The sequence below is a fragment of the Narcine bancroftii genome, chromosome 12, assembly GCF_036971445.1.
Source record: "Narcine bancroftii isolate sNarBan1 chromosome 12, sNarBan1.hap1, whole genome shotgun sequence".
NCBI lineage: Eukaryota > Metazoa > Chordata > Chondrichthyes > Torpediniformes > Narcinidae > Narcine > Narcine bancroftii.
Genome location: NC_091480.1, coordinates 4853796 through 4875687, shown reverse-complemented (window position 1 = coordinate 4875687; position 21892 = coordinate 4853796). Strand labels below are relative to the sequence as shown.

General features: G+C 38.4%; 1 protein-coding gene across 1 annotated transcript in view; it reads right to left on the bottom strand.

Annotated features, from left to right (window-relative positions):
• Positions 1 to 21892, bottom strand: part of tbc1d24 (TBC1 domain family, member 24) — a 45660-nt gene that overhangs the window by 13491 nt on the left and 10277 nt on the right. The window contains exons 2-5 of the mRNA XM_069906260.1: positions 13299 to 13509; positions 9894 to 10938; positions 2120 to 2278; positions 671 to 734 (exon numbers count right to left, since the gene is read on the bottom strand). Of these exons, the coding sequence (XP_069762361.1) occupies positions 671 to 734; positions 2120 to 2278; positions 9894 to 10882 (1212 nt within the window). The 5' untranslated portion in view covers positions 10883 to 10938; positions 13299 to 13509. The remainder of the gene's footprint in view (positions 1 to 670; positions 735 to 2119; positions 2279 to 9893; positions 10939 to 13298; positions 13510 to 21892) is intronic.

Here is a 21892-nt window from a genome sequence, read left to right as displayed (position 1 = left end):
CAGAAGGAGGCTTCACCTCAAGTGATCCATTGAGTGTACTGATACAGAACCAGGAGCTACTCATTTAAGATGGAGATGAAGAGGAGGTTCTTTTCTCAGAGCCTCGAAATTGTTCAGGATTCTCTTTTCAGAGAGCTGTGGAGGCTGTTCATCAAACACATTCAAGGTTGAGGAAAGTACATTTTGGCCACAGAGGAGTTAAGAGTTAAGGAAGCCAAGCAGATAAGTGAAGCCGAGGCCAAAATCAGATCAGGCAAGATCTTATTGAGTGGCAGAGCTAACTCAAGGGGTCAAATGGGGAACTCCTACATATCTCCAGTCTGCTCCTCCAGAATTCCATTTTTCCAGAGTCAGGATTCTTGTATCTATTACTTTTTCTGGTGTAAATTCCACTACCTGTAGCAAAACAAAGGCTTTCTATGACAACATTGGCGCTTCCAGGTTCTCATTAGGATACTCAGATCTACTATCTTGTCCTTCAAATTGTTGAAAATCTCTCAGGGTTTGTTTGTCAAAAACCTGACCTTAAATTGGTTGAGCTGCTGCTTCTGTCCTGCTGTGTAGACCTTTCCTCTTGGTGTTTTTACAACCGACTTGCAATATCATAATCCTCTTGACTTCAAAACACATCATACTTACATCCATTGATAATGTTTATCATGGCACCTACCTCAGCCTCTGTGGTCTTGATGAGAATGATAGTTGGCTCATGCCCCTCACAATGAGCATAAAACCTAAAACCAAAAATTTAGCACATTTAGGCTTCTTAGACAAACTGAACTTTAGATTTGTGATCTTCAGGGTGAGAGAAATGGATAAATATTCAAAGTAGATTTCAGATTTATTTACACATACTCTTCAGGTTTTCATAAGAACCATTCTCTCCATGACTCCCTGGTCCACTCTCCCCTCCCCACCCATCCTTCAACTCCCTTTAGGCACTTCTCATTGTGACCACAAAAATTGCAAAGCTTGTCCCTATGTCTCCTTCCTTACCTCCATTCAGGGCCACAGACAGACCTTCCAAGTGAGACAGAGGTTCACATGCATCTTGGCTAAACACAGATTGGGTGATCGCTTCACAGAGTTCCCGAATTCTGTCTAGAACTCCAGATTGCCAATAAATTTAATTCCCTTAACCATTCCCACACACACATACTGTCCTTAGCCTTATCCGCTGCCAAGGTGTGGCCAAACACAAACCTAAAGAACAACACATCATATTCCTCTGAGCAGCCTTAAACCCAAGAGCATGAATATTGAATTTTCCACATCTATCAGGTCACACTGCTTCCATTTCGACATTGGTGAGAACACACTTGGAATATATGCAAAGCTTTGGTCATCCAGCTCTAGGAAAGATATCATTAAGGTGTGCCAAAGGGTGCAAAAAAGATTCACAAGAATGTTACTGGTATTGTCCAAATTACAAGGACAGGCTGGATAAATTGAGACTTTTCTTCCTGAAGTTGCTGAAGGACAAGGGAGACAGTATTTTGGTTTATAAAGTAATGAGGTGTACAGACAGATAAAATAGATAGTCTCTTTCCCAGAGCAGGAGATTCTAAAAATAGAGGGCACTGATTTAAAATGAGAAGGAAAAGATTTAAAAGGGGCACAAGCGATTTTTCCACACACTGGGTGGTGAATGATCAAGCTGCCAGAGGAAATGGCCAATTAGAAGACATTTGTTCAGGTACATGAGTAGGAAAGATTTAAAGGGATATGGGCCAAACACTAGCAAATGAAACTAACTTGGCTAGCCATGGTTGTCCTCGAGTATTTGACATGTTTCCGTGCTGTAAAACTCAATAACTATGAAAAACAATAGACAACAGTTTGTAATGTGCGTCGAAAGAACCAAAGACTTGTTGATCCAAACCAAGGCTTTTATTAACTAAAAGACTGGAGCACATCACAAGTAGGTCAACCAGTCCAGATTGACCTGGTCTGGGTAGGAGCAATCCTTTAAGTCATGGCAGGAGGTGTAGCTACACTCTCAGCCAATCACAGTCATCCTACACTACCCTCTGTACATGTGTACATATACACATTGGTGATAGAATCAGTTTGGAATTACACTCTATCTTCATTACAAGCAACCCTGGTGACAATTTACCTGTTCAAACTATAACCATGATCCACAGTAGTGAAAATCAACATTGGTTGGCAAAGTGCAAATCGTTCCGGGATCCAGGACCAAATCTCTCTCATCTCTTTTGCACTGACAATATTAGATTTGAAATTTTCACCATTGACAGCAAGGTGAATATTATGTCTGAAAGAAATTCAGAGAAAAGGTCAAGAAAATACACAGGAAAGCAATGGATCAAAACCTTTGATTCATTGATAATGCCTTCGTAGCACAAAGTGAAAAGCAGCCCATCACCACCAGAATCATAATTCAATTTTTAATGGAGAATTAAAGGTCACATGACATGCAAGATAAAGCCAAAGACTGACTTATGCCACCCAATGGACAAGCTTTAGTACATCCATAGCAATACCCAAATCAAAATTCCACTAAAAACTTAAGCTGTTGCAAACATTTGGCACCTGTGCAAAAAAAAGAGAACTGTGCCTTTAAGAGCAAGAACCCTTTAATACTAACTTCTTTTTGATATACTGCTCCTGTGATAATTCTTCAAATGTAAAATTACTGGAAAAAGCAATAAAACTACATTTAAAAAGCCACCAGAAGAGACCATTCAATCTCTACATTTCAATAAATTTTTAACAACCTGCCACCACAGACGTTTGTGCGTAAGATGGCGGTGTCGGTGCTGTGATGGGTTGTGGACTCCAGTGGACCAGTTCAGGGCACCAGAAACAGTAGAACAGCCCCCGTTGAGAAGGAACATGGGAGAAGACCCTACAGGGCTGTGACCATGGCAGCAGACCAGTGAGGGGCTCAGTGGCTAAAGGACCCACACAGGCTGCAGGCGGCTGAGTCACGGGAACCAGGTATTAGAACCAGAATTTGAGAGGGTGCTGAGGGCAAAAAGGGCTCCAGAAGAGCTTCAGATGCTGAATGCTTCCTGATTGTAATGGAGATTTAGATCTGGACCACAGGTTGCCAATAGATTGAACAGGAGTCTGTGAGGCTGCAGAGGTTGTGGCAGTACTGGACACTCAGCCGAATTCATGGATACTCAAGTGTTTCTGAAAGGACTCTCTTTTGCTTCTCTTTGTCTTATTATTGGGTGTACTGGGCAATGCTCATGGCAATTCTTTGTTTGCCTTTATGGCAGGCAAATGTTCAAGTATATCATGTATATTACATTTTTTGAATTATTACATGACAATAAAAGGAACCTTTGAAATTTTAGTCAAGAGTACAAAGTTAGGAGTGATAACCTAAGTGAGGAAAGGGAACAAAAAATATAATATGAAGCCACATGACTTGCAAACCATTTGGGTCAAAGTGGTTCTTACATCTGATTTCAATTGTATTCTGCAGAAGTGCATAGCTGTGTTCCCCTTGAGAAATAAATATAACATATTTCTGCAAATATGGAGACCATTGTGGTGAAACCACTTGTATATGTAAATACCTTGACCTTATATGTTCGATCCTACTCTCGCTGGGCGGCTCGTGACTCCTCCTTTTTATTCCCCATAAAGGCCATCATGCCACAACCCTGCCCCCAGTTCAAGTCCAAGTCAGTGTGAGCCAGCAACTCAAGGGATGCTGTCCATCTCTAGCTAATAAAAGACTTCACTTCCTCTACCTCAGTCTTTTGGTTAATTGATCATGCATCAACCATATTTACAGATCTCAGGTGTAAATCTTTAGTTGAGTTTATTCCAGTCCTCAAGTCCTTGTTAACCTTCTCCAGAGTAGAAGACGAATTGAATAATGAATTGAAATCCATGGAGTGAACAGTGCTTTCCAGCAATCTTTCTTACTTTTCCACTCAATCTTTCCTTCTTTTTCTCTTCTCACACTTTTTTTTGGGTCTTTTGGGTGGGTGGGTGAGTTGGATAGTTTGGGTTACAACCATCATATAGCATAAATTTGTCTACTTATGTATTTTTTTTAAATTTGTATTTGACTACATGTATTGTCTAAAAAAAATTAAATTAAATATTCAAAAAAAAGTTTAAAATGCCATTTCAAAATTCTTACCATTGAGTTTTATAGTTCTCCTATCTCCGCAAGGGAACTTTTACATCACTAACTAATGTTTGTGCCATTTGTGGCTTTGCCAACTGAAAGAAGAGAGATAAAAGGACCCCAAATTGAACTTGTGCATTACTGAGCACAAGGCGTGGATAGAATTGTTCTTTCTTTCTCTGAGCTCAGGACATTCTGATTGTACCTACTTTCACTTTTCTAGTCAATACTCAGAAACTTTCATCCATTTTGCAAATCTCATAACTATAGAGGTGGTAACGATTTATTCCATCACTTTTCCTGCTTTTTCAACTTAAGATCAACTTATAGTCAATAGCTTCCAAAACACAGAGAGATCCAAGATCAACATACAGTACAAAGCACCATTTTACCTGAACAATTTTTGCTTTAAATGATGTACTTGAGAGCACAAATTTCAACCCCATAACATATTCCTTTGCCACAGTTGGACATGTATGTCCTCTCTGGAGGTGGCTAGGGCGATAAGAATGAAGTGGCACAAAGTCTGCATTAAACGTCTGACAAACAAACTTCAGAAACCACAGATCAGAATGTTTTGGCACCTTACCAAGTCATTGATTGTGTGTGGCCTTTCATTAGTTTAGGCATATTGGGAGGTGGAGAGAGATGAATGGAACACATTTATACAACAGGCAAACACACAAAATTGCTGGAGAAACTCAACAGGTCCCACAGCATCTATAAAAGGCAAAGATATAAAACCCCAATGTTTCACCCTGAGCCTTTTGTCATGGTATTAGCAAAAAGCAGGTAGATGCCTCAATAAAAAGGTAGGGGGAGGGCAAAGAAGGGGCAGGAGGAGGAGCACAGGCCAACAGCCAAGAGGCCATAGGTTGACATAGATAAGAGGGCATGAGAGAAAAGGTGAGAACTGATTGGGGGAGGGGGAAAGTTCTGTGAATTCAGAGCTGAACTAAAGGAGACAAAGGGATAAGGAAGAGAGATAAAGAGAGAAACAGAAAGAAGCATGACGAAATTAGTCATTGGGATAGGGTATACAACAGAGACACTTCCACAATTTCTCTTTCAAGTGTGAGAACTGTAACATGTCCTGTGGTAGTTAAAGGTAGGAGAAAAGGAAGAGTTTTCTCCAATACAGTGGCAACTTAAAGGTAGGTTGGAAACAGTGGCCCAATGTTTGGGACAAGGCAATATGAACAGAATATTTTGTATTTTTGTAAGACAAAATACCACAAATCCTCTGGAAACATAAATGTACAGCATTCTGCACCACTATTTTCAATGTAGCCTCCAACCCCTATTGTTTTTACATCATACAGTTAAAATATTTCCCATCTAGTCCCATCACCAAAAACAATATGAAAGAATTTATTTCGTGTGAAAGCCAATGAAGACCAGAATAGGGAGGATCAATTATTTTATTCCTATCTTCCTTCCTCCACAGGGGAATCGAAGCCCAATGTAGTACCATTCCTCCATGCTCATCCACCATCCATTACTGAACTGGATTAGCAACCTGGCACACAACAATTCAGCATAAGGCCTCTCTTCTTTCATGGTAGATCAGGCAGTGGGCTTGGACTTATGTTGTATCAACATTTTAAGAGTTATTTTGTAAAGTACCAAGTGAATTAGTGTGGATAAGGAGAGGCTCTTGGCCTGTACTCGTCGGAATTTAAGAGAATGAGGGGAATCTCACTGAAACATTTTGAATGTTGAAAGGCGTGGACAGAGTAGATGTAATAAGGTTCTTTCCTATGGTGGGAAAGTTGAGGACAAGATGGGACAACTTCAGGATTGAAGGGTGTCCATTTAGAAAAGAGGCGAGGTGGTATTTCTTCAGCCAGTGGGTGGTGAATCTGTGGAATTTGTTGCCACTGGCAATTGTGGAGGTCAGGTATTTAAGGCTGAGATTGATAGGATCTTGATTAGCCAGGTCATTAAAGATTATGGGGAGAAGGCTGGCCAGTGGGGTTGAGTGGGAAAATGGATCAGCTCCTGATTAGATGGTGGGCAGACTCGATGGCTATTTCTGCTCCTAAGTCTTATGGGTGATGGACTACGTACCCAGGTTTGTAGAGAAAATTCTCTTCATTGCCTACCTTTCTCTGCAAGTCGAAGATTGAACACGTAGTTTAGCAGGATGGCATAAGGAGCACAGATGCAATGAAAGAAAGAAAATCTAATTAGTGTAATTAAAAGCAACATGCTTCTACTCTCTAAACAAACAATGCAAGCTAGAACATAGTAAGTATTTATATAAAATCACCATTTAAGTAGATCCAACCCTACTTCTATGAAGAGTCAGAGTAAAGAATCTGTCAAAAACGTTCAAATGGATTTGTTTTTATTGGCATTCTCTTTATTCTATTTTTGTACCGCAAGCTCTGTTAATCTTCCCATTTTCCTATGTGGCTATTTATTCTTCTAAAAATCAGGGTACAGACCTTGTCTTCTTAATCTCTCCTATAAGGACAGCCTCCTCCTCTCCTTTTCACGTCTCAATAACCAAAATGATCAATTCTAGATACACTCCCTATAATGCCAATAATTCCTGATAGAGCTTCATCTGGCTCTATATACATTTCTGCTGGCAGCCCTTGTTCTCAAATTCTCCTTGATCATCGCAATCTCACTGGGGCTTCAGGAGGGCAATAGATTGGAAGATGTACAAGTGAATCACTGCTCCACCTGCAGAGATTGTTATAAAGTCATACTGTTTGGGATTCTGGACGGTGAGACAGGAGGAGATGAAGCATATACTCATGTACAATTTCGATGCAGCTCAGGGGGATGCAATATCTGTCTTTTCTCCTCATCCCCTCCTACCTCCAGAGACCCCAACAGTCTTTTCAGGACTTTAGGCCCTGTCCTTAGAGCTGAATGTTCAGATTTCAGGAAGAGATAGGAAGTAAATTGAAGGACCAACATCCCATTTCCTGGTTCCCCAACACTGGTGCTGTATGGGATTTACATATACTGCCTGCTCTGGTTTCCTCCCAGATCAATCATTAAAGTTGCAGATTAATTGGCTACCATAAATGATCTCTCCTGCAGATGAGTGGTAGGAGATTCAGGGGGACTTATGAAAACAAGAAAGTAGGTTGTATAAAAAAAAAGCAGGGGAGTATGAAGAATGGCATTCCTCAGCTGGAATAGATGTGATGGGCCAAATGGCTTTTCGAGTCAAAACTTAATCCGAGTCAAAAAGTTGAAATTCTGAAAACATATCGCTGTGAAATACAAGGATGTGTGAGCTAACACCACCGCTACTTGTGTTATACAGCCTGTTTCCACCCTACCATAGAGCTTTGTTCCATCTCTTCCATCCCACTGTCACAAAGGTTTCAACCCCATAATATATTCCAAAAAAAAACCTGAACAATTTTTGCTTTAAATGATGTACTTGAGAACACAAATTTCAACCCCATAACATATTCCAAAAAGAATCAGAACAATTGTTGCTTTAAATGATGTACTTGAGAGCACAAATTTCTGCTGAAATTAAGTTTTGAATTTGGTTAACTGTGCAGAGATCAAGGACATCAATGTGCATGGACGGCAGCCCTTGCAAGAGGGGGAAAGCATGCAATCAGTTACCTCAGTGCACTGAACATGACCACCAGGAGGTGCTGAAACACCATCACAAGACACTCAGCAGTCAAACACATCTCCCTCCATGATCAGCTACAAAGTACTTTTTATGTCAGTGTGAACTACCTGATTGAAGCTGGGACAGGAAACTGAACCCTTGGATAAATTAGTCAACAAGTCTGTAGTCTCATCCAAATTTCAAAGAACGTGAAGCAGAAAATAAACTGCTGGAAGAATTCAGGAGGTCAGGCAGTATCTGCGGAGGCAAAGGAATGGTCAATGTCCCAGATTGAGACCCTGCCTTGTGACTGCAGCAGGGTTTTGATCTGAGGCATTTGTCAAGCCCTTTCCCTCCTGAACCTGCCAAGTTTCTTCCAGCAGAAAAATACAAAAATTTCAGATGCTGGAATCTTGAGAAAACCGTGAGAGGAACTCAGTGGGTCAAGTAGCGTCCGTGGAGAGAAAAGGACAGTCAACGTTTTGAGTTGGGACCCTTTATCAAGACTAAAGAAGGGGCGATATCAAGAGGATTTTTAAAAAAAGAGGGGGGAAATAATCTGGGGAGGTGCTGAGATGATAGGATATTGGACAGACAGAAGAAGTGGAGAGACTGGTAGAGAGAGAGATCATAGAGAGGAATATTTATTATTATAGTCTTACTATTATATGTTACTATTTACTGTATCCTACTATTTACTGTAGTTATTATTATAGCTTTTCTATAAGTAGCAGCTAGGCTGCAGCAAGTTAGAATTTCGGGCATATGTACATTGTACAATGTGTATTACAATAAACTTATTATCATTAGAGAGAAAGTGTAAGAACATGAGAAAGTAAAGAAGGGATGGAAACACAGGAACCAAATAGAGATGGGGTTACGTGAAATTTAAAAAATGATGTTCATGCCATTAGGTTTAAGGAGGAATAGATGATGTTCCTCGAGTTTATGTTTGGGCTCACCCTGACCATGAATGAAGCCAAGAACAGACATGTCTGAGTGGGAATGCTGTGGGGAATTGAAATGAAAAAAAAACTGAAAAAACTATGAAGTGGTTGGCTACTGGAAGTTCAAGCTTAGATCCGAAAACCCATAGATGTTCAGCAAAATGGTCATGCGATACAGATGAGGCCATGCTGATATCACAGATATAGAAGCCACACTGAACACATTAGATCAGGTAGGATGATGTGCATGTAAAGCTCAGTTTGTGGTCCTGGAAGGAGGTGAACAGGCTTTGCGATTTCTGCAATTAAGCGGTAGTGTCTAAGGGATGAAAAGAAGGGGGGTGGGGAGGGAAGAATGGACCAGGAAGTCTTGGAGCCATGCAAAAACAGAAAGGAGTGGAGAGGGGAAAATGTGCCTGGTGTGAGATTACACAGAAGTTTGCAGAAAGGTCAAATGTGAGGCTGAAGTGAAAAATAAGGAATAAAGGGATTTTCCACTTGTTCCACCAGGAGGGTGGAGGTACGAGAAATAGAAGAGATACAGGTACAGGCTGCGTCAATGACAGTTGGCTGGGGTGGGGGGGGGGGGGGGGTGGGGGAAAGAAGGAGGGAGGATCCATATTTATTGAAGAAAGAGGACATTTTGGATGTTTGGGAGTAGAAGGCCTCATCCTGGGAACAGATGCAGTGGAGGAGATGGGAAAAAGGGTTTGTGTCAAGAGACAAGGTTGGGAAGAGGTGTAATCCAGATAGCCATGGGAATCCAGATAGTTGTATCCTGAGATGGTCCAGGAAGAGTAGAGAGATGTCAAAAAAACTCAAGGTAAATTTCCAAGTTGGCAGTGAAGGTAATGAAATTGTAAAATTCTGCATGAGTACAAGAGATAGCATCAATGTCGTCATTGGTTGAATTGTGGAGTGGTACCAGAGTAGGACTGGAACAGGAATTGTTACACATATCCACTAAAGGACAGGCATAGTTTCCAACAGTTATATTTTGCTCCACAGCTTTAGACTCATCTTTTCATTCCAAGAATGTGGATTGGATGCTTTGCCAGTCTTTAATTGTTAAGAAAAATAATTTAGAATCAAATTAACTGAAAATTATACCTACAAGAAGTTGGGAAGAAACTATTTATTAGAGATCTTAGTATCACAATCCTGATTTATATGTTTATCTAATACTTTATCAGACTGAAAATATTCTAATGCTAAAATAAATGAGAATCAATACCTCTTTTGATTTACAGTGATGCCTTTTTGCTTTAGGGCTTTCTCATTGGCATCTCTGAGCAATCGAATCTCTTTCCTGGAGAACAGACGGATGGAAAATGCCTTCTCCATCAGCTTCTCAACTGAGACGTGTTCATTAATCCCCTGGATAAAGCTCTGTATATCAGCTCGAATGTTGGCAGATTTCCCAGGTTGCCTAGCTCTGGATTTTTGGAAGAATTTGAGGAGAGCCAGTGCGATCCTGTACAGGACCTTACACCCTTCAACAAAGAAGGTATCCAACACTCGGGCTGCATAGTTAAAGGGGAGGTCTCCAAATATCCATCGCAGCCAATCAGAGTAAACCTCCAGTACATCTTCTGAAGCACTCACAATCAGCTTGTGAGCCGCCTGGCAGTATTTGTTGGCTAGGTCTCCAAAGGTCATGCAGGAGGATTCGTATGCCAGATAGGTCTGGTCTAGGAAGTGTTTTGTGCGGTCATTGCAAGCCAGGAGACGGCACACCTTTTCAAAGCAGTCTGCTTCATCTGCACTATAGTGTAGGAGCAGTGCCACAATTGCAGGAAGCACTGGGCAGAAAGAGATATCTGGAAATTGACTAGAAATGCACACCACAATCTTCCTAACTCCATCAATCCCATCCACGGTCAGGCAGTAGTCTGGGATGGTACTGCCATCCACAAATTCTGGCAGCGAGAGTGTGGAAGTATTCCTTTTCCCAGCAATTTTTTCCACAATGTCTTTGTACACTTCACCATCAGGAGTTACAGTTCTACATGGGACAGCTTTGATGATCTGCTCATAGATTTTGCCTCTTAGAGTATGGCTCTTGGCCCAGTAACCTTGTCTGGCATATTGCTTTAATAAGTTGTTATCTATGAAAGTTGGCACCACAAAACAATCCTTTTCCACATTGGTCATCTTGTCCCAGGCCACAAACTGATTACCCTGTGAGTCAGCCATAGGCAAAGACTTGATTGATTTTTCCATTGAAATACAGGGAGGCTGGAGGGTTCACTCTTCAAGGATGATGTATGTTTTCAATGCTGGCCAAAAAAAAAACACAACTTAGCATTTTACACCCACCTGAAATACTGAGAGAAGCTGATGTACAAGAAATAAGAAATGGGAGCAGGGGTAGGCTAATTGGCCCTTGTGCCTGCTCTGCCATTCAGTAATACCTTGGCTGATCCCTCAACACCATTTTCCCACTCTCTTGCCCCCATCCCCCATGTCCCTCAACTTTATTGTTCTGTTAATCTCTGTTTTAATGGATTATATATCTATACTACAAGATCATCTACATTAACGACTTGGATAACAATATAGCTGCCATGGTTAGTAAATTTGGAGGCAACACCAAAATTGGTAGTTTATACAGAAAGTGATAAAAGTTATCTAAGATTACAGAAATGCCGGAGGAAATCAGTATTTCTGTGATTTAACTACAATCACAGTGTCTGCAGACATTCGTGTTTCATTTTTATCTAAGATTACAACAAGATCGAGACCAACCAAGGAGTGGCCTAAGTAACGATAGGTGGAATTAATCTCAGTACAAGTGCAATGTGTGGTATTTTGGGAGGTTAAACCAAGACAATACTAACACAGTAAAGGACAGGGGCCTAGAGGTTGTTGCAGAACAGAGAGACCAACAGGTACACGTAAAACAGAGACACAAGCAGATAAAGTGGTGGAAAGGGGGCTCAGCACACTTGTCTATAGTTCACGGCATTGAGTACAGAGTTGGATGTCAAGTTACAACTGTTCAAGATGCTGGTGAGACCACATCTGACAGTACTGTGTGCATTTATGGTGACCTAGGTTAAGGTCATTGAGCTGTAAAGGATGCAGAAACTATTTACAAGGACATGATTGAGACGGGAGGGATTGTTTTATAAGGAGAGACTAGATAGGCTGGGGATTTTTTCCACTGAAGGCCAAGGATTGAACTTGAGATTTATAAGGAAACAGTCCGGCTGGCGACCTGATGCTGTGAAGAGGTGTGGTCGTGAGCTCCAACTAATTTGTTTATAGCTCCCTACTTTCTACTCACTTTTAATTAACCAAATTGGTTAAAGTTTATTTTTAAGACCGTCAATTACTACTAGAAGACCTCTCATGCCAAAGAGAGTAACCAAAGTACCTAAATTTAAAACCATGAAAGAAAGAGAGGAGGAAGGAAGAAATGGAGGAAGAAACTGAGTTTGAACAGGACACTCCTCTGATGTTAGGAATGGCTAGAAAAATGATTGGAATGCAGTCAATGGATATTAACAAAGCTTTAAAAATGTGGGCCAAAGAAATTGAAAAGAAACGATACAGTTTTGGACTCACTACCACAAATAGAAAAACCTCTGAATGGAAGCCAATGGCATATCACAGTGAATAATAGGCTGGATAAATTTGAACAACAAAATGAAGCTTTGAGGTGCTGATAACAAAAACTTAAAAGCTCAAGTCTTGACATTAGAAGGACAGAGTTATTGAAATAATCTTTACATGTTAGGTCTGAAGGAGGAAGTTGAAAAGGATAAATCACTGATAAAGTTTTTTTATGGAGTTATTTACTGAATGGTTTGAAGTCAAAGTGGATGGAGATAATTTAGTGCTGGAACGAGCACACCGCTCCTTATCTTTAAAGAATGCTTTGGGATATCCTAGAGCAGTTATATTACACTTTTATCATTATGAAAAAAAGGAGTTAATCTTGAGAACTGCTTATTCAAAAAAAATCTAACTTTTCAAGGCCCACGTATTAGACTTGTGGAAAATTGCTTCCCAGAAGTAGTCACTCGGCGCAAGGTCACAATATTCACTAATTTTAGGTGGGGATTTTAACTGTTGTCTAAATAGAGTGTTCAACCATTCTTTGAATAGGAAGGTTAATCCCTCCAAATAAGTTTTGGCAAGACAATCTTTCTTATCCAATGTGGGAGTGTCTAATATATGGAGATTTTTAAAATCCTCCTAGTCAAGATTATTCTTTTTTTCTTTGAGTGTGCACTGTGCTTATACCAGGATAGACTATTTTTAATTGATAATCGATTAGAATGATTAAATCATGCGAATATCAAGGCATAGTTCCTGGACCTCAGACCTGAGCAGTCATCTTCCACCACCACCCTTCTCTGCCTGGCAGAACTTGTCCTCAACCTGAACAATTTTTCCTTTAACTCATCCCACTACCTCTAGATTAAAGAAGTAGCCATGGGTACCCACATGGGTCCCAGATATGCCCGCCTGTTTGTGGGTTTTGTGGAGCAAAACGTGCTCCGAGCCTACACAGGCAAGACGCCCAACTCTCCCGCTGGTACATTGACGACTACATCGGGGCAGCATCATGCACTCGTGATGAGCTCGCCAATTTCATTGATTTTGCGGCCAATTTCCACCTCAAACTCACCTTGTCCATCTCCGATGACACTCTCCTTTTTCATGATCTCAGGAGACAGACTCTCCACTGACATTTATTACAAACCACACCTTCATGAAGAGCTCAAGCCCGAAACGTTGATGATGTATCTTCACCGGTGCTATATAAAGGCACTGTTTGACTTGCTGAGTTTCTCCAGCATTTGTGTGTTTTTTCACTTAACCACGATGCCAACAGAATCCTGTGTGTTACATCAAGGCATAGTTATATCAGTCCACGCTCAAGTACTTTAAAATTTTTCCAAGTATTTCAAGTACTAAAAAAGTGGTGATTTAATACCATATTACTTCAGAGCAAATTTTTTTGGACTTTTTTTTAGAAAATCAGATACAATTTTTTTATTAATATTAATTCAACCCCAGAGATTTCCAGTTCAATAATCTGGGATGCAATGAAAACCTACTTACATGGTCAAATTATTTCATATTTGGCTAGTATTAACAAAAAGATCAGGATAAAAATAATTAATTTGATTAATCAGATTAAACAGATTGACTTACAATTTGCCCAAAGTAAAGACCTGGAGTTATTTAAGAAGAGAACTGAACTCCAAACCAAATTTGATCTACTTTCTATTAGTCCAATTGAACAACAGATATGGAGAACTAAGAGTCAATTTTATATCAATGGAGAGAAATCTGGCAAATTACTAGCCAATCAATTGAAAGCTATTTCGATTAAAAAACAAATTAATAGGATTTCTCTCCTTGATTGTACAATAACCATTGACCATTCTAAAATAAATGAAGTTTTTAGAGATTTCTATTTTAAACTTTACTATTCTGAATATAGCAATGAAAATAATCTTTTTTTAAATTTTTTTTAATTTTTCACACCATAAACCACATTGACCAAGATACACATTTTCCTTTTCAAATATATAGTGTCGTTTTCTCCCCCCCTCTTCCCATCCCACCCTCCCTACCTCCCCTCCCATTCATTTAAAGTACAGAATCTAAGATACATTAAACCAGTCAAACAATGTTGTCACTCAATAAAAATAAACAAGAAATTCCACTGAGTCAATTCTTTTCATTTCCTTCTCCTTCCGTTATTTTAGGTGGTAGATGTCCCCGGTAGGTTTTCTCCATTGTGTTTCATGTATGGCTCCCATATTTGTTCAAATATTTCAATATTATTTCTTAAATTATATGTTATTTTTTCTAATGGAATACATTTATTCATTTCTATATACCATTGTTGTATTCTCAAGTTATCTTCTAATTTCCAGGCTGACATAATACATTTTTTTGCTACGGCTAGAGCTATCATAACAAATCTTTTTTGTGCACCAACCAAATCAAGTCCAAATTCTTTGTTTTTTATGTTACTTAAGAGGAAGATCTCTGGGTTTTTTGGTATATTGCTTTCTGTAATTTTATTTAATATCTGGTTTAGATCTTCCCAAAATTTTTTCACTTTCTCACATGTCCAGATTGCATGAATTGTTGTTCCCATTTCTTTTTTACAACGAAAACATCTGTCAGATACTGTTGGGTCCCATTTATTTAACTTTTGAGGTGCAATGTATAGCCTGTGTATCCAGTTATATTGTATCATACGTAACCTCGTGTTTATTGTATTTCTCATAGTTCCAGAGCATAACTTCTCCCATGTTTCCTTCTTTATCTTTATGTTTAAATCTTGTTCCCATTTTTGTTTAGTTTTACCATTTGTTTCCTCATTCTCCTTTTCTTGCAGTTTAATATACATATTTGTTATAAATTTTTTGATTATCATTGTATCTGTAATCACATATTCAAAATTACTTCCCTCTGGTAACCTCAGACTGCTTCCCAATTTGTCCTTCAAGTAGGATTTCAGTTGGTAGTATGCCAACACTGTATCTTGAGTTATATTATATGTATCCTTCATTTGTTCAAAGGATAGTAATTTATTTCCTGAAAAACAATTTTATATTCTTTTGATCCTTTTTTCTCCCATTCTCTAAAGGAAAGGTTATCTATTGTAAAAGGGATTAACTGATTTTGTGTCAGTATTAGTTTTGGTAATTGGTAATTTGTTTTATTCCTTTCTACATGAATTTTCTTCCAAATAATGAGCAGATGATGTAATACTGGAGAATTCCTACGTTGTACCAATTTTTCATCCCATTTATATAATATATGTTCAGCTATCTTCTCCCCTATTTTATCTAGTTCTAATCTAGTCCAATCTGGCTTTTCCCTTGTTTGATAAAAATCTGATAGGTATCTTAATTGTGCGGCTCTATAATAATTTTTAAAGTTTGGCAGTTGTAAGCCTCCTTGTTTATACCATTCTGTTAATTTATCTAGTGCTATCCTCGGTTTCCCCACTTTCCATAAAAATTTCCTTATTATTTTCTTTAACTCCTTGAAGAATTTCTCTGAGAAGTGTATTGGCAATGCCTGAAATAAGTATTGTATCCTTGGGAAAATGTTCATTTTAATACAGTTTATCCTTCCTATTAGTGTTAGTGGTAAGTCTTTCCAATGCTCTAAGTCATCCTGTAATTTTTTCATTAGTGGATAATAATTGAGTTTATATAGATGGCCGAGGTTTTTATTTACTTGTATACCTAGGTATCTTATTGCTTGCATTTGCCATCTGAATGATGATTCTTTCTTAAATTTTGAGAAATCCGCATTATTCATTGGCATTGCTCCAGTTTTATTTGCGTTAATCTTGTAACCCGACACTTCTCCATATTCCTTCGATTTCTTATGTAATTCTTTTATTGATAATTCTGGTTCTGTTAAGTATACTATAACGTCATCTGCAAATAAACTGATTTTATATTCCTTGCCTTTTATTTTTATCCCTTTTATTTTATTTTCTGTTCTTATCAATTCTGCTAGAGGTTCTATAGCTAATGCGAACAATAAGGGTGATAGTGGGCATCCCTGCCTTGTTGATCTGCTTAAGTTAAATTGCTTTGATATATATCCATTTACTGTCACTTTCGCCAATGGCCCCTTGTATAATGCTTTAATCCAATTAATATACTTCTCTGGTAAACTGAATTTTTGTAATACTTTGAATAAATAATTCCATTCTACTCTGTCAAAGGCCTTCTCTGCGTCTAAAGCAACTGCTACTGTTGGCGCTTTACTCCCTTCTACTGCATGAATTAAGTTAATAAATTTACAAATATTGTCTGTTGTTCGTCTTTTTTTAATAAATCCAATTTGGTCTAGATTTACCATTTTAGTTACATAGTCGGCTAATCTGTTTGCTAATAGTTTAGCTATTATCTTATATCTGTGTTAAGTAAAGATATTGGTCTATATGACGCTGGTGCGAGTGGATCTTTCCCTTGCTTTGGTATTACTGAAATTATTGCTGTTTTGCATGAATCTGGTAAGCTTTGTGTTTTGTCAATCTGGTTGATTACTTGCAGGAGGGGAGGAATTAATAAATCTTTAAATGTTTTATAGAATTCTATTGGGAATCCATCCTCTCCTGGTGTTTTATTATTTGGTAGTTTTTTTATTATCTCTTGTATTTCTACTATTTCAAATGGTTCTGTTAATTTATTTTGTTTCTCTATTTGTAATTTTGGTAGTTCAATTTTAGTTAAAAATTCATCTATTTTGTCTTCTTTCCCTTCGTTTTCAGTTTGGTATAATTGTTCATCGAATTCTCTAAAGTTTTCATTAATCTCCGTTGGATTATATGTGATTTGTTTGTCTTTTTTCCTTGATGCCAATACCATTCTCTTAGTTTGTTCTGTCTTAAGCTGCCATGCTAGGATTTTGTGCGTTTTTTCTCCTAGTTCATAATATTTCTGTTTTGTCTTCATTATGTTCTTCTCCACCTTATATGTTTGTAGTGTTTCATATTTTATTTTTTTTATCTGCCAATTCTCTTCTTTTAGTTGTGTCTTCCTTAATTGCTAATTCTTTTTCTATATTTACTATTTCCCTTTCCAACTGCTCTGTTTCCTGATTGTAGTCCTTCTTCATCTTGGTTACATAACTTATTATTTGCGTTCTGATGAACGGTTTCATTGCGTCCCATAGTATAAACTTATCTTTCACTGATTCCGTATTTATTTCAAAGTACATTTTAATTTGTCTTTCAATTAATTCTCTAAAATCCTGCCTTTTAAGTAGCATGGAGTTTAATCTCCATCTATACATTCTTGGAGGGATGTCCTCTAACTCTATTGTCAATATCAAGATTGAATGGTCTGATAATATTCTATTTTTCTTACTCTATCTTGCATACGAGCTGATCACAGGAATAGGTCTATTCTTGAGTATGTTTTATGTCTACCCGAATAATATGAATATTCCTTTTCCTTTGGGAAAATATTCCATATATCCAAAAGTTGCATTTCTTGCATTGATTTAATTATAAATTTGGTTACTTTGTTCTTTCTGTTAATTTTTTTCCCAGTTTTATCCATGTTTGAATCCAAATTAAGGTTGAAATCCCCTCCTATTAATATGTTCCCTTGCGTGTCTGCTATCTTTAAAAAAATATCTTGCATAAATTTTTGATCTTCTTCGTTAGGTGAATATACATTGAGTAAATTCCAAAACTCCGAATATATCTGACATTTTATCATTACATATCTCCCTGCTGGATCTATTATTTCCTCTTCTATTTTAATTGGTACATTTTTACTGATTAATATAGCTACTCCTCTAGCTTTTGAATTATATGACACTGCTGTTACATGTCCTACCCAATCTCTCTTTAATTTCTTATGCTCCATTTCAGTTAAATGTGTTTCTTGCACGAATGCCATATCAATTTTTTCTTTTTTCAGTAAATTTAGCAGTTTCTTCCTTTTGATTTTGTTATGTATTCCGTTAATATTTAAAGTCATATAGTTCAACGTAGCCATTTCATACTTTGTTTATCTTCCCTTTCCGTTTCCTCATCATCACCTTTCCTTCTTATCGATTTCTGCTTTCTTGTTTTGAACACTTTATAAGACAACATTTCTAAAACATCAGACATTTCCCTTATTCTCCTATCTAAAATTTCTTTAACCCCATTCTCCCCTCCCCCTCCTGAGTTGCCCTTTATCCCTTGTTGGGCAACCACATCTCCCCTCTCCATTTGGATTTGCGAATTCACTCGCAAGCGTCAACTGATTTTGCAGTGACCGTAACTCCTCTCCACCCAGCCCCCCCCCGGAAAAGATTGCAATTTTCATATATAACAAAGGTCACTCTTTTAATTCTCTCCTTACTTCCTATGTTCCCTTTCATTCCCTTATTAATTCTTATCTATACTCTGTATATTTTCCTCTAAATACGGATACACTCATGTACACACATATATACATACACATCTATATATATACATATATATATATATATATATATATATATATACCCATATACACACATACATATAGTTCATGGTCATTTTTACTCTCGTTACATGTCTTCATCTCTCTTCCTGTTTTGTAGTTGTTCTGCAAATTTTCGTGCTTCCTCCGGATCTGAGAATAGTCTGTTTTGCTGTCCTGGAATAACTATTTTAAGTACTACTGGGTACTTTAACATAAATTTATATCCTTCTTTCCATAGGATCGTTTTTGCTGTATTAAACTCCTTTCTCTTCTTCAGGAGTTCAAAACTTATGTCTGGATAGAAAAACATTTTTTGACCTTTGTATTCCAGTGGCTTTTTGTCTTCTCTTATTTTCTTCATTGCTTTCTCCAATATATTTTCTCTTGTTGTATATCTTAAGAATTTTACTAAAATGGATCTTGGTTTTTTGCTGTGGCTGTGGTTTCGGGGCTAATGTTCTATGCGCCCTTTCTATTTCCATTTCTTCCTGTAATTCTGGTCTTCCTAGGACCCTGGGGATCCAATCTTTTATAAATTCTCTCATATTCTTGCCTTCTTCATCTTCCTTAAGGCCCACTATCTTTATATTATTTCTTCTATTATAGTTTTCCATTATATCTATCTTCTGAGCTAACAGCTCTTGTGCTTCTTTAACTTTTTTATTAGATTCTTCTAATTTCTCTTTTAACTCCTCTACTTCCATTTCTACGATTGTTTCTCATTCTTCCACATTGTCCATTCTTTTTCCTATATCTGACATGACCATCTCTATTTTATTCATTTTTTCTTCTGCACTTTTAATTCTTCTTTTTATTTCATTAAATTCTTGTAATTGCCATTCTTTTACTGATTCCATATATTCTTAAAAAAAAATCCATTGTCTTGCCTTTCCCTTCTTCTTCCATTTCTCTATGTTCTTCTTCTTCTTCCTCTGGGTTGGTCATCTGTTGTTTCCTTGTTTTCTTTTTACTCTCTTCTTTCTTGTTCTCGTTGTTTTCTGTGTTCTCTTCTTGTTGCTGTGTTGCAGCTGTCATCCTCAGCTGTGGAGATCGACTCCTCAGCTGTTCCCCCCTCCCGTCAGTGTGTTTTTTTTCATGCGCGGTTGTGCACTTTTACTCGGCTCCGTGAGCCATTTTTGTAGTCCCAAGCTCGGGACTTCCACTGACCTTAGGGAGCGGGCTTCTCTCTCTGCGGCGGGCCTCCTCAGACAGGTAAGGCCTTCACCTTCTTCTTCCGACGTTCTTTCTTCTTCTCTTCTTCCCGTTGCTTTCGACTTTTCTCTCTTCGCTGCCATTTTCTTCCCACCTTTACTTTTACTTTGTTTTAATTTTTATTCTTGTACCTTTGTGTTTTGTGTATTTTTTTTAAACTTTTCCGGAGAGGGCTGGAGTTCCCTGACTGGCCATTACTCCATCACGTGACTCCCCCAAAATAATCTGATGAATTTTTTTTTTAGATCATTTGGATATACTGATGATAGCCCAGGAAAACTAAAAAAAAGTTTGGAAACTCCAATTTTACAAGAAGAACTACAAAAAGCAATATCCTCTCTTCAATCAGGAAAATCTCCAGGTCCAGATAGATTTCCATGGAGTTTTACAAATTATCCTCTAAACAATTTATTCTGCAACTAAACTTAGTACTGAATGATTCATTTCGAGAAGAGAAATTGCATCCTCCTTTGAGCCAGGCTGTCATTTCTGTGTTTTTTAAAAAAAGGAAAGATCTTGATAATTGTGCGTCTCCAGACTGATTTCTTTATTCAACGTGGACATGAAGACTTTATCAAAAATTGTAACACATCGGAAATATTTTACCGGGAATAATAAATTTAGACCATCTATGTTGCAATGACCAACGTTGCATGTAAAGATACAAGGCGCCACTCATTTGTGTCACTAATCAAAGTAAATGTGCTTTCACTGAATGTTATGTCATGTAGCAACTTTGCAAAGTTGCATCTTAATTATATATGACTATTCCAATTTATGTTTTTTGTTAGTTTATAACCAGCAAAAGAAAAAGAAAATTACCAAAATCACTTTGATAACCATTCTATGTGGGGATATCTTTGGTACTTTGCTGCAAAGATCATTTAGATACATTACTGTAAACTGCAAATTATGATGCAAGATCTTAGTATCATTATATCTAGAAATAATATAAACACAATTTTAGCAAAAAATGTATTATTTGCCAAAACAGTTCATGGAATAGGAATTGAAATTGTAGGAAAATGATAACTGCGAAGCAACAGTTTGACAGCCCACACTGGAGACTGCAGACACTAAAATTAAGCTGCTGGAGGAACTCAGTGGATGGCGTGGACCTACGGGGAGCAAGGGAATGGAGATGCAGCACTCCCGTGGGGTCCAGCCACCCAGTTGACTGCCATCAGCTCTGCACAGGGTTTGAAATCCCATGACTGTGGGTCTGCGCCCAAGATGGCAGCACCTATTAATCGGCTGCAGACTCTGGGAAAGCGGAGGACTGGAGCAAGGCACCAGAGAATGGGAAAATCACCCTGTCTGAGAAGGAGAAGTGGAGGAGATGACTCACAGGATGGTGACCATGGCAGCAGACCAGTGAGGGGCTCTGTGGCTGAGGAGCCAATGCATGTGATGGACTGTTGGCGACTTGAGGTGAGGAACCCGCGGAAGCTGTGAGCCGCTGAAGACGGCTATTGGGAGACTTGCGCCAGGCGCAAACTGCTGAAGACTGGCTTAAACTGGCTGGATGGGTACCAGGTATCGGAACTGGGGTGCGAAGAGGTGCCGAGGGCACTGAAGAGTTCCTGGCTGTGTCAGAGGTTCGGATTCGGAGCGTGGGGAGTGAGTGATTTGGACTGGACTCTGTGTGGCTACAGGAGCACTGGAGGTGAATCTACCGACACTTGGTGATTTTGGGGGGGATTCTCTTTTCTCTCTCTCTCTCTCTCTCTCTCTGACTGTAAGAGGCGCTTAGGCAATTTCTGTCAATGGCAATTCTGTCTGCCTTGCAGCAGGAAAAAAGAAATTTCATGTAATATGACACTGTTTTATTACTATGATACTAAATTGAATCTTGAATTAGGCAGCATCAGTGGGAGAAAAAAGAACTGTCAGCGTTTCAGGTTAGAGCCTTTACTCAAGGCCAAGTTTATGGAACAATTGACCAGCACAAACATCAAGAATTCAACTGCATTTCCTGCCCAAGACAGGAAGAAAAAAAACCCAAAGTAATCCCCATGAGGCAGTCATGTCACTAAATAAGAATTTAGCTAACCAGACT